At 37.0% G+C, this 13,870-nt stretch overlaps 1 protein-coding gene across 1 annotated transcript; it reads right to left on the reverse strand.

The window, feature by feature from the left end:
* Positions 1-235: 235 nt before the first annotated feature.
* LOC116783589 (protein-glutamine gamma-glutamyltransferase 5-like) lies at positions 236-4,857 on the reverse strand. Its single transcript, XM_032681249.1, has 7 exons — positions 4,739-4,857; positions 3,671-3,763; positions 3,003-3,131; positions 2,590-2,767; positions 1,478-1,610; positions 599-702; positions 236-498 (listed from the first exon to the last, which is right to left on the reverse strand). Exons 1-7 carry the CDS (start codon positions 4,844-4,846, stop codon positions 236-238), a joined length of 1,008 nt encoding a protein of 335 aa, XP_032537140.1. The 5' UTR covers positions 4,847-4,857.
* Between the last annotated feature and the right edge of the window lie 9,013 nt (positions 4,858-13,870).

Genomic DNA, 13,870 nt, shown 5'->3' on the forward strand with positions numbered 1-13,870 from the left:
CTGAAACATCCTATCCTATCCTATCCTATCCTATCCTAAATGTATCTAATTACTATGTGCTTTGTTTGAATCATCTAAACACATTTAAGAATCAAGATCTTTGGACAGAAAAGAACCTTCCTCCTTCTCAAAAAAAAGAAAAAAGACAATTTCAGATTATTCTACACATTTTAACACAGGAGAAATTACATTGACATTTTTATATGATTAGCATATAAAATTTCCTCTAGCCCATTTAATATACTTTCATCATACCTAGTTCATACTTGTAAGCTCCAGTGATATCTTCAAATTGCTCACTGCCAATACTCTTGGTGATTAGACGTTGTCCACATGGCCAAGTGTCACAGAAAAACTTTGTTCTTTTGCCATTGTTCTGGGAAAGCCAGCCAACATAGTTTGAATTTACTCGAGAAAACATATGATGACCATCATAATCCAAGTCCAGTTCCCCTTCCCTGATGCTTCGAACCCACGTAGGACCACAGCAAGCTGAACCTAAGCCGCAGAACAAAAGTGTTATAACACATTGTAACCTGAGTAGAGAAGCTCAACAACATAACATGAGGAAAATGATTACAACTATGGTAACAGTTACCTCTGCCAGTTTCCAAGGGTGTTGGATCTAGACACTGCCAATCACCACAGCACTGATTTATGTCTCTGCGAGCCATCCAAGATTCATTCCAGCAGTGGTATCGCCTGTAGGATGAAGGAAGACATTTCTTGGATTATCATGTTTAATGCCTTACAATAGAGAAGAACCATACCAGAGATAATATTTTAATCGACAGAAGTCTTTCTATGTCTTAACACTGTTAATGATGTTTGAGGATAGGAGTGGTTTTGTTTGCTCAGACTGGAAATTTGCTTCAGAATCCCACAGACCTGATTGTAAAATGTGCTTCTTTTAGTTGATAACATGCCAACACAGTTCTTTTGTTTAAACAGTTTCTTTTCCTAACACTTTCCTCCTGATTCTTTAGAGGAAAATCATATACTTAGTCATATTTTTAATAGCTTAACAAAATATAAACCCTTAAGTATTTTATGCTAAAATCGGATCCTCATTACCCTAGTATTTCAGTTTGACCTCACTTTTTTGACATGGGATATGGCAGAAAATTCATTAAAAGGTCTCACAGATGAGATTTGGACACAAAAAAAATTTCCCATGATCTACCTCATACTTTTACAGCTACTAAGTTTGATAGCCTTATTTTTCAGCTGAGAATAAACAGCCAGCACGGATTCTCATGAGAAGCTTTGCTTTTTTCTTTTCTGAAAATATACATTAAGTGGATTGCCTCTTTAGTAATTTCAAGTTTTTGAAATGTATTATTAGAAAACTGAACAGCCTTACTACACCAGAGAAAGAGAGAAACCAAAGAGATACATTGATCTACTAGATATACCAGTTTTTCTACCATTAAATTTTTTTAAAAGAGCAAAAGAGCTTTATATTTTTCTTATTTACCATAGCTTGTCTTTGCCACACAGGTTTTTGCCAGTACAGTCAAAAATCTCATTGATACCAAGGGGATTCTCAGTTGAGCATGGAAAACAGAAGTTCGTTACAACACGGCTTGGAATTCCCAAACACCTCATCACTGAAATAAAAAAAATATGAATGAGTAATTATAAATCACAATTAGTCAGGGAAATCCTTCACTCATTTTATAAATAATTATTGTATATCCTACTTTGCAATTATAGAAACAATGGATTGGAGGCAGCATTTAGGATGCAGTGTTTCTGTCTTCAAAACTTGTTTTTAGTTCTTGCAAAGTAGTCTGAAAAAAGCCTAGCAAAAAGGAATGGCTTGTTACTCTTCCAAATTAAAAAAAAAAAAACCAACCAACCAACCAAAAAAAACTACAAAAAAGCCCAAACAAAACCCAAACCAGATCTGTTTTAAGTTCAGATATCATCAACCTGATTCTACATTAACAAAACACCATTTTTTTCTTGTAAACGATGTGGTACAAATCTATGGGATTTTAATTTATCTGTCTTCAATGTACAAGCTGGTTCAGTAAATAAATGGTATAATTTTGGAACTCAAATCTTTCGCCTGTAGTGTTTAATCCACTATTATTCTTTGCAGTAAAAGGAGAAAATAGCCTGATGCTTTTGTGTTTTGGAGAAGACATTGCTAGAGAACTTCTTCCTGTTCATAACTTAGTGTTTATCTCATCTTTCAAACCTCACCCAAAGCACAAATTTTGGCTCCATGGTGGTAGTTGGACTAGATGACCTTTAAAGGTCCCTTTCAACTCCAACTATTCTATGATTCAAAATGCTACCTTTGCTCTGTGTTTTAATAAAAGTTGCAGTATTGATAACTGCATAGTATAAAGGTTGTAGAAAAGACAGAACTGCTTTTCTTGTTCTTCAGCCTGTATAGGAAAGCAATAGGTTGATAATAAACACTATATTAGGAGCATGATAAAAATATTCAATTTATTTTCCAGTAAAATGCTTAGTAGTAATATTCTTCAAGTAGTTTTTAGAGTCAGAGGTTTTTGATCCTTGTTTTCTCTCCTCTTTTTTGATTAAACTAGATACGGACAGACTGAAACATCATACCTGTGCACATTACTGAAGCAAGAGACCCACAGTACCCATATCTGACAGGCCTGCATCTGCCATTGTACCACTGCTGAAGAATAGGGACGCTTCCATTCCAGGAAAATGGCTTTGTTCCTTTCAGGTAATCATTGTTTTCTGGAATCTTCATGATACTGTTAGTGGTATGGCTGCTTATCTAGAAAGAGAAAAGAAAAACAATCTTTTCAAAGAGCTGACTACATCTCCACGTCCTAAGCATGCCTCAAAATCATCAGAGATTAGTGTTACAAATTTATTTTTCTTGTGAATGTGAGCACAGAAAGGATTTTACCTTACCACAGCATTTTAGATTACAGTGCAGTTTGTCCTTCCATAATATAATGAAGCATGACCTGATGTATTCAAAGGTCTGACACCACTAGAGGTCTTACCATATGATTTACCACCATGCTAACATGCACGGGATCATTGCGCCAACAGTGGTCACGATCAGAGCCGTGATGGTAACTTGCACCCATATCTAAGATCTTCAAGCAGATATCCAGTATCCCATCTTCAAACTGAGAAAAGAGAGGTTAACATAGGCATCATAGTATTATTTCATTGATAAATTATCTTTCTCGTCAATAATCCAGTCTTTCTACTTATATGAGTTGCTCTGTCTCTCCTTCCGCCCTTTCATTTCTTTTTTTTTCATTTTGTTTTTTCTGTTTGTTTTTTTTTTTTTTTTAAATCAAGCACAGCTCCTAGTGGTCTGAATGGTTTTGTCTATCTACCTAAAGGAAAACAAAAGGGAAAAACATGTCATTTTTACTTATTTTTGATCACTTGAATAATTTTCCTTCAGAAGCGGAACATTTGTTTCACCTGTTCCCCGAACATTCTGCAGTTTCCTTAATTTTACTACAGAAAACTTCCTTCCAATTACTTGGGCTACAATGAGATTTTCAGACTTTTTGTTTTACGTATGCATAGGCTGGACTGATCCTGAAAACCTTTGCACTACAAATATAGCATACATTTCTGAAAAAATACAGATAATGCATCACTTATCAGTATGTGGATTACATCTATTTCTGAACAAGTCTTCAAAAAGTACCTGTCCAAAGTGCCATGGTCGAGAAGTAATATGCTTGTGAACTCCTTCATACAGTATTCCATGTTCATTCAGAACATATTCTTCTCTATGGGCCTGATTGTCCATATATACAGGGTCATCTGGAAAAAATGCAGAGCTATAATTCAGACAAAACATATGTTTCTAGCACTCCCCTATCTTCTGCTTCACTGGATCCCTCTTTCTATTCCTACCAATTTTTGATTTTTACTTTTAAGCATGTACAAGGTTGAGGGCTCTTTAAACGTTCACAGATAATTCATTCCTACTTACAGCTAGATACTATCTTTATTAAGTCTCTCCCTGCTGTAGTACACCCTAATGGAAGAGCTTGCAATTTATCTTCACACTAAGCTGTTCTACAAGTCAAACACTGAACATAGAGAGTTGTGTAGCTCATTTTGATTAAATCAGCACAGACAATGTGAATATTCATCACGTAATGATTTTGAAAAGGTCCTACAGAGTCCAGAATTGCTTGCTACCAGAGACAGATCTACAGAATTTAATTTTTATTTGTGCTATGTTATTTCATGCTGATAACACAGAATTCACAGAATTAAAAAATCATTGAGTTTGGAAGGGACTTCTGGAGGTCATCTAGCCCAACTTCAAGCCAGTTTCCCAGGAAAACAGCATTTGAATATCTCCAAGGATGGAGACTACAAAATTTCTCTGGGCAATCAGTGCCAGTGCTCAGTCACCCTCACAGTAAAAATGTGTTTCCTGATGAATAGAGAAAATTTCCTGTATTTCAGTTTGTCCCCAGTGCTTTCTCTCCTTTCAAGATATTGTCAAAAATTGCAGGAAAACATTCCACCTCACCCCTACCACCATTAAGAAAACAAATCAAAACACTGGTTTGAGACAGTCTTGAACTTGGAAGAAAAAATAAAATAAAAAAAAACCCCAAAACAAAATTCCTCCCTGTTTCTTATTATTTCTGTGACTCCATGCTTTACTTACCAGCTAAATAATAAATATGTTCAACACTTTTACTCATCTCTAGCAATTTCCTTAAAACTATCTGATAATCACTAGAGTCCTTACCTGCACACCAAGGGTTAAAAAGGACATAAAAATCTCCAAGACATCGCTGATATGTGTGACCACAAGATGTGATTTGCATATTGAGAATATAACGGCCAATGCAGACATTAGAGGGAGGAAACACGCTGATACTGATGCATTTTGGCTGATGAATTTTGTAGGAAGCACTCCAGCAGGTTTGATCTAGACATCTGCCCATTGGGAAGGTGCGTTTTGTCTCATTTGATTCACAAGGTCTGAGGCCTTTTCAGGAAAATAAAAACAACTTCCATCAGACTAAACAAAGTACATGTAAAAGGCTAGTAATTTGCTTAGCCATCATTTGCAAGGCGAAGCTCCCAAGGGTGGATTTCTTTTTCACTTGTCACTTCTGTAGCAGAGTGAGAAAACTTTACATATTAGAAGAACTGCCTGGTTTAGGGGAAGGCAATCTCTTCACACAGAAGATGAATGAGTAGATAATAGTTGTCACTGAAGATTATGGGAAATATTACAAACCAGCTAAGAACTATGAAAGACTACAAAGTGTTTGGGAGTGACTACCTGTCTCCACAGTGAAAACAGCCTGGTCCATGCAGTCATCCCATTCTCGATTTTGGAAATGGGCATAAAAACTGAAGGCTTGCCCTCTCCTTATTATCTGTCTGTCAGTTCCGAAGAAATGGGTATTATGTATTTGACAGTTGGAAGGACAGTTCAAGTCGACATCTCCCAGCTCAATGACTGCAGGACAGAGAAAGGAAGACAAAGGAAAAAAACCCACATAATTAAGTTCCCATCTTTGTCTGTGGTTAAGATTAGTTGGAAGAGGAGATAACGATTAAACACAGAAATAATTCTTTCAAAAAATTCATTCAAGACTTCATTCAAAATTCAGCAACTCTGAAATTGAGACATAAAAGTACCCTTACAAGTTCACCACTTTCCTAGCTTGAAGGTGAAAACTTGTCTAACTCTTTGATTTTTAAAGCTGTGCTACAAGTTTCATTTCTTTTATATAGTGCCTGCTTGTATTATAAATACTTGATGCTGAGGGATGATATTAGTATCTCTATTTGAAAAATTGATTTTGCATAGTAATATACTCTCCACATTACAACACACTGTGTACAGATAGTTACTTTTCAACAACAGCAAGACAGCAAATGTTTTGCACGTTATCATTTGATAAGGTTCTTTATACAAGAAGTACAATAAAAAAGTAAATAGAATAATTTAAAGACTTGATTACAAAGGTAGGTATTTGAAAGTGGCACTCTAAATGATTTATGAAAAAATAGTTACATATAAATATCTACACAAAATTGTAAATAATGTTAAATATCCATGCAAATGTCTCAGTCTGCACTCTCAAAGTCATAAAAACTTTGCAGATCTCTTTGAGGAACCTAATTGAGAACGAAATATTCACAAATTGTGACATTTAAAAAATGCTGACAGTCTACCCCAAGTGCTATGATTAGCTTGACAAAAATCTTGGCTGATTCCCCCTTAGGCATTCTGCTTGCATATCAGTCATTTCATAGGAGTAATTATGACACTGGTGCCAGAAGGATGGGTGGCAACATTCATCTTTGCTTATTTGCATACAACTTTTTATTTTCAAAAGTGCTTCACTGTAATTGAAGACAATGGGAGCCAAAGATTCTCAGCAGTTTTGGAAATTGGGCTTACTGAAGTACCAACTTTGTATATTATTATAATTCAAAAGGATTAAGTTTGGTCCTGCTAAGCCTACAGAAAAATCTAACAATGCAACTTCTCTAACTTTTTGGCACCAAGTTGAATACTGAGTCAGTGTTTAAGGGAAACTAATTTTTCCTAGAACCAAAGGTGTATCCACATAAAAGGAGATTCACAGTGAAGCCCATGGGACCAGGACACTTTTAACACAAAACCCTGGATCACAGGGTTTCCCAGGATCACATCCTGAATTAAATAACAATTAAAATTAATAGAGAGGGGAGAGTGGGTAGGAAAGGGGGGAAAAAAAAGAAAAAGAAGCACAGCTTTTTCTGATTTGTTACCTTGAATAAAAATATCTCATTTCTCATCTAACTATTTAAATGAGGTGATGAATTGGTCACTAAACTCTTCAACAGAGATCAGCAACAAATGCAGACCTGGGTACTACCCATGTCAAAAACATGCATATTAGCAACAACAACCAAAAAATACAGCAATGGATTACATCATTATTGCTCATGAATACATCATATCTGCTGACAAGAAAGAGCAAAAGAATTGAACTGAAAATCTCATATCTTAATGAGAGTTGTCCACTATAACATAAAGTGGTCTGGCAAAACAGAAAGTGCTTATGGCACACACGATGAATTCCTGTGGATAAGAGCACTGAAAGAACTTGATCCTTTCCTGGCCTCTGGAGGCATTTGTAAACCAAGACAACTACTCTTCATCCACTCATTAATCCAGCTGAACCGGAACATCAGGGAGTGGAGATATTGCTTTCCCAAGCAAGCTCTATAAAGTCAGCCCACAGTTTACTTATCAGATTTAAGTATCAGAACTGGATCACAAAGGAGCTAGTGATTCTTTTCTTAAGCAAAGGCAGCTCAGAAAAAAATATTCAGGGCAATTCAATTTCTCATCTCTTTCTGGTTTTCTGCCTCTGGTAGAAACCCAACTCTCAATACCACTCGCTGGGTTTTCTCTAACAATTCACTTTTTGCCTTCATTCAGGACAGGTATTCATTGTGAAATAATTTCTTCTAGCATGAGAATACTGAAAACTAGTACTTTCTACTTTATGTTAGAAACAAAATGTATTTTTTTCCATGCTATTTCTTGTTCACAAAATTGGCTGTTGTTTCTCCAAATCTCCATAGCTCTATTTTCCTTTATAAAAGTTTCTTTCAAAAGTTTTTTTTTCCTTTCTCACTGACTCCAAAAAGAACAGTCAAACATACGAGTAATCCCTAGACTTGATGCCATATAAAAAAATGTGTACAGTTTTTTATGTCTGTACACCTGATCATTTAATTATTTATGCTTTCAGTCCTGACTCAAAGGACAGTAAAGTTTCAAGACACTCACCTTCCATTTTTCTTCTACATGTACTATTATCTGAGCACAGTACTGGTGGAGGTGCTGGTCCTCAGCAAGGTGCACTGCAAGGTCTGACAGATCTCCTCTGCAAACCAACCTAATTTCCTCTCAGTAACATTTATATTCAGAACTAAGAGGCCGTCACACATGTTGCATCAACAAAATACCAGTTTAAAAAGAGGCCCCACCCATGTGTCTACTGATGCTCATAAATGATTCATTTTAACTTCCAGCATTATTAGGGCGAGTCCTGTGGCTGGCTGAAGGGAGGGAGAGATCTTGGTACCTCACCTATAGCATAGTACTCTCAATGTCCTACAACTTGCCTTGTCTCAAAAATATTTTAAGACCAGGATGAATCTAAACGCATTTTAGAGTAAGCCATTATTTTTAGCCATCCAAAGTTCCCATAAATCCCAACACCTACTTCTCCCTTCTGGTTAGACATCTTCAGACACCTAGAGGGAAACAATAAAGAACACTAGACTTAAGCTGAATTTCTGCTCTCAGAATGTGGTCCAGAGTGGACATTTTTATTATACAATATAAGCAGAAAGCTTGGCTTTCAGAAAGTCTACATAGTGTTCCCTCTGAATGAAGGTTGGAGCAAAATTATCAGTTACTAACTTTTCCAGCTGAATTGTAAAATATACAGAGGGTATGTATAAAGTGTTTTTGAAGTTGATGGTAAAATGTAATATAAAAATTACATAAATAATTTATACTTTCTGAGTATTTATTTTCTAGCACACAGTTTTGCAGCTTCTTAGCTTACTCCACCCCCCTTCCCCTGAATTTATGAAAACCATTTTCAATAATTTCTGTGAACAAAAAACATTTAAATATTTTGGCACAAAGATTGCACTATTTTATTTAGGTTCCAGTCAAATTTAATGAAATAAAATAACACAACCACAACAGTGGTTTTTTTTGCACACTCAGTGATGAGGACATGAGGCCTGTAAATAGTTGACTCGGACTGAAATTTCTTGTGGCAAAATCAGAATGAACCTGTGCTACAGTTTGCTCTTATCCTTCTTGTTCCTCTATGCCAAGTTTTACTGCATAAGATACCCTTTAAATTCCCCAAAGTTATTCTGCTTTGGATTAAAAAAAACAAAACAAAACCAAAACCAAAACAAACCCCAAAACAAACAAATAAAAAAAACAACAACCCAATCCAACCTTGAACAAAAAACCAAAACAAAAACCCAACCAACCAAAAAAAAAACAAACTCAAAAACACCCCACCAAAAAACCAGAGAAACCAAAGAAGCTTAGAACCAAAAAATCATTCATTGATATAGAAAGATTCAGACACAATGACTGTTGTTCAGGGATTTGTATAACTGTCTGGATTCTAGACAGTGCTTTAAGAAATCATGAAATGAAACAGCTTAACTAACACTGAAATAACTTAGCAAGCGTAACTTAACAACTCAAGTATTGTGAAATAACTTCACAGAAATTAAAGAAAAAAATCAGCACATCAACTATGGGTTTGGAAGAGAGTGATTAAAAGATTTGTAGGATGCGTATGAAAGTGAATATAATATTCAATGTGCTCATATTTTGAAAATTGTAAACATTTGGCTAGTCAGCAGGCAGACATGAAAAAGTGTGAATCCTCAGAATTTCATCTTTCATATATCTGAAATCTTTCTTCTTAGTATTTGTCATTTGACTATTAAAATTCCACTCATTGAAAAATGAAAATTTAAAACAAATACTTTTTCATAAGAAACAATTTAGTTGCCATACAGACATAATCAACTTTCAGTCAACCTTCAAAATGGAAATGGTTGTGGTCAAGTCAGCCATCAGAGACCTGCCTACAAACAGGTGTGCATGCTGGTATCCAGAGACCAGAACAGAAAAGTTCTGAAGTTGGTCACAGTTTCCAAGAACACATTAAAATCTCCTCAAAGATGTTTAGTTCAATATTCTGGCTAAAATATCTTGGTAAAGGAAAGCCTGTGACAAATACAAGAACACAAATAAGCATCAGTAAGTGGCTGCACCTGTGGGTTCAAAGAGAATTAAGAGTGTAAAATAATAAAGACTTGAATCAGGAGCAGAACACTTTCTGTATATATATGAGTCACTGGCCTTAGTAAGTACGCTTGCTTAGGTCCTTGAAGCTGCTTTGGTGCCTATCTGTCTCTGCAAGATCATTATATAGATGCCCAGCCCCAAAGAAAAGCCTCCCAGATCCCCAAGTTCCTGCCTATCAGTTTTTGCCGAGCCATCCAATTGCTGCTGCCAGCTCACAGCTATCAGACTGGTTGGTCCTCTCACTCAAGCCCAAGTCACATGTACCTAAAGTAAGAATCTTTAGCAAGGTAGAAAATCATAGCATACTACCTCTCTGGGTGCACTCAGTCTATTCTTACCCCTCTTGTCTACTAAGCCCTGCATCATATCAGTTGGATTCAGGGTGTCCATTCAATAGGGCCACCACCAAAAGAGGCACAGGAGACTGAGCACAGACAGGAAACGGAGATAATGGTTCAAAGAAAGGTTTTGCCTCTCAGCTTATGGCCTCTCTAAACAACTGATGCATCCCAATTACTGACCTCCAAGGCAGGTTGCTGCCATCTATCCAAAGTGTCTCCTCCTGGATAAAAACAGCTGTCTGACAGCAAGGTACGCCAAGCTGAGGTTAATAGTTAGTCCCTTGGTCCCAGCTGAGGGCTCTTTCCCCTGTGCCTCTGGGTTTTTCCTTAACACTTTACTCATCGTTCACTCAAGCTGTTCTCAATGTTAACTACAGTATCTTACACCTTCAACATTCCTTGAAATGTACAGAGCAGACGATATGCCTGATGCAGGTCTGAAAATTCTGCAGGATAGCACAGTTATGAGGATCTAGGCACTTCCAGAAATTAGGCCATTTAGGATATTAAGTTCCTTTAAAGACCTTGACTTTGGACTATGTAGTGCACACGATAGTATAGATTACATTTATTTTTTACAGTATGTTTGGGGTTTTTTTTTAAATATTACTTACATTGCAATAGACTGATGTATGATGAGCATTTACAAAGTCAAGTGGTGTGCCTGCTAAGGCTCTGAAATCTCCATAGCTCTCAATTGCCCATTGAGCCACCAGGACAGGGTAAGGACTGAGGAACAGGGTATTGCAATCACAGAAAGAACATCTGTGAATGGCACTGATGCAGTTCTACTGCATCACTAATACATTTGGGAACAAAGAGAAGTTTCTGCAATCAAGCATCCAAGTAAGGAATCCTTTCAAGGAAAAGAAACTCAAAATGACAGCTCGACAAGGGGAAAAGGAAGGCATCAGAAAATATGTGAATTGAGATTAAAGTGTTTTGGTGGAAGTGTCATCTACTGGAAAGATGAGGTAACTGCAATTCCTAAAAAATATTTTTCAACTTAAACACGTGTCAGCAGGCAGCCCTGAAGTTCACTTTTTGCACTTGGTCATATAATTGTATTCCTTTGATCACTGGACCTGGAGTTGATCTTACAGCAATGAGTGATGGAATAAAAAGATACCTGTCAACGCAGGATATTTGAAATCATTAAGCGGCACCACTATCCACTCCTGAGAGTTCAGGAATATTCATGTCTAACAAGGAAAGGGGATAAAGAAGAAAAAAATTGGATGCCATAGGTTAACTCTAAAATAAACACATTTGTTAGGAATCCACATCTGACCTTTTGAAGCCTCATATTACAAGGGCTACAGGCTGGCAAACATGAACTCTGTCACAGTACACACCCAAGAGTTTCTTAAAATTCATAAATTAATTTGCAATGAAGGTGCCTTTCATTAAAGAGCCTGAAAGCACTGGCAGCTACTCTGTTAAGTGTAAGCAAGCATTACAACACCATATTTACAGATGAATTAGGACCTAGAAATGCTTTAAATGAAATCTTAAACAAGAAGTCTGTGTCTTTTTAGAAGTACATGGCAGCTTTGTCTTTCTAGAAGCTGGAGGAAATTAGTAGCATTAAATAATTATAGGTGGTTTCTGACACAACGAAACCACCAGTCCTCATACAAAGAAACCAAAAACTCCTTCAAGGCAGCTCCCATCCAAGATGGACCATATGACTTGCTTTGAGTTCTGGTGGAGCTATTTGCTCTCATCTCAGCCTTTTTCTGGGTTTCCATTAATTGTGTAAGCCGTTTTTTCGCTCCATTTAATAAGATGGTTTTTTTCAATATCCACAGCGCTGATGAGAAACACACACACCTAGAATGTTGCAGTATATGCAGGATGCAGAAAGGTCAAACAATTATAGGATATGAACCTCATGACAGCAAGCAACATCATTTGTGTTTAAGGCATATTGGCATCACATAGAATAGAACCTAGACCCGAGTCATACTGCAGGCCTTACTTCTGTGCTTCACCTTTGCTCTATAGCACTACTGTAGCATTTTTTTTTTTAATTGGCTGTTTTTCTCATGTACCTTAATACCAGTAGCAACAGTGACTGGGTTAACTTAATAGAATAAAACCATAAACATTACATAAATTTCAATTAGTATGTTACAATAAAAAGAAAAATTTGACTTGTTTACCAAAAAAACCCAAACAAAACCAAAACCCCAACCCCTTTTCACAAACTGAAGCTAGAATTTATAGCTGAGTAATTTGCCAGGTAACCTATTCCAAGTTCACTTTCCAATGAACTAGTTCCCAACTGTATTTAAAAACGGAAGTGGAATAAGGTAGGACTGCTGTAAATTCAAACCTCAGATCACTGAGTAGCAACTTTCCCACACAGAGAAACCTGTAAATCACCCAGCCTGTGGTTATAACCCACCAGTCTAACTGCCCTAGCAATAGGGTAGATACCATGGATCTTTCACCTGTACAGCCAATGCTAATTGGAAAAGTCTTAGTCTGAGCAGTGGAAGTTGAAAGAATAAAACCAGGAGTGACATTTACTGCGTTGGATCACAGAAGGTCTGAGACACCCTGGAAGAAAGCAAGTTGGCTCCTATTCTGTTCTTTCATTTAAAGCTTCAACTTTTAATGAAGCTTGTTTGCTGTTTGTAAATATCCATTTTCTCCTCTAGTGCTTTATTGTAGTTGTTCATTTAGAATTTTGTTATATAGGGGTAGAACTCAACATCTTGAAGCACAGGTCTAAAATACAGATCTCCATCTCAGTAAAAAAGTAAGTCTCAGGTACCGTTATTTACAATATAAAAAGCTTTTGTTTTCTCCTGGAACTATCTAATGTTAAAAGTAGAGATGAGGAAATATTTGTTCTGACAAAATAGTTCAGTACCTGAGTGATGTGATTTTTTCAAAATTTCTAAAATTTTCTGTTCATTGCTTATTTTGAACTTAAAAATATGCAGTGATAATTTTTTTTCATTTTAAACATTGTGAGTCGACGATACATAAGTTAAAACTACAGGGACACACATAAAATTCTTAGCCCTTTCAGATCGCTGTGGTAGATATCTGACATATACACAGCCTGGTATATCATGGCTAGGCTTCGTGAACGAAGATTTGGGAAGGGCTCTACCCACGTTTGTTGCAAGCACGTTGGTGGCTAAAAAGGCCAATATAAGATGGGCATGTCCGGTTGCAAAAGGCACAACAGAAAGACTCCTTAGGTGGTATATTCTGCAAGGTACGGTTCTTTCTGCGTTGTCTTTTCTCCTCAAGGGTGATCCCACGTGCTTTCTCAAAAGCATCAGCAGCGTTATAGATAGTGTGTCTCCAGACCTCCCAATTGGAGTCCAGAGTAGACCAGTTATGGTGATCAATATGGCCAAGGCTGAGATGTTGTTTCAGGGAGTCCTTGTATCTTCTCTTTGGGGCTCCTCTCTTGCGGCAGCCAATGGCAAGTTCACCATAAAGCAGGATCTTAGGGAGGCGGTGGTCCTTCATCCTTGAGACGTGTCCTGCCCATCGCAGCTGTGTTCTCAGCAGCATGGCCTCAATACTTGTGACTGCTGCTTGTTCTAGAACTGACGTGTTAGTCACATAATCTGACCAGTGGATGTTTAGGGTTATATGGAGACAGCATTGATGGAAGCGTTCTAGGAGACATAGGTGGTGG

Source organism: Chiroxiphia lanceolata, chromosome 1 (assembly GCF_009829145.1).
Source record: "Chiroxiphia lanceolata isolate bChiLan1 chromosome 1, bChiLan1.pri, whole genome shotgun sequence".
NCBI lineage: Eukaryota > Metazoa > Chordata > Aves > Passeriformes > Pipridae > Chiroxiphia > Chiroxiphia lanceolata.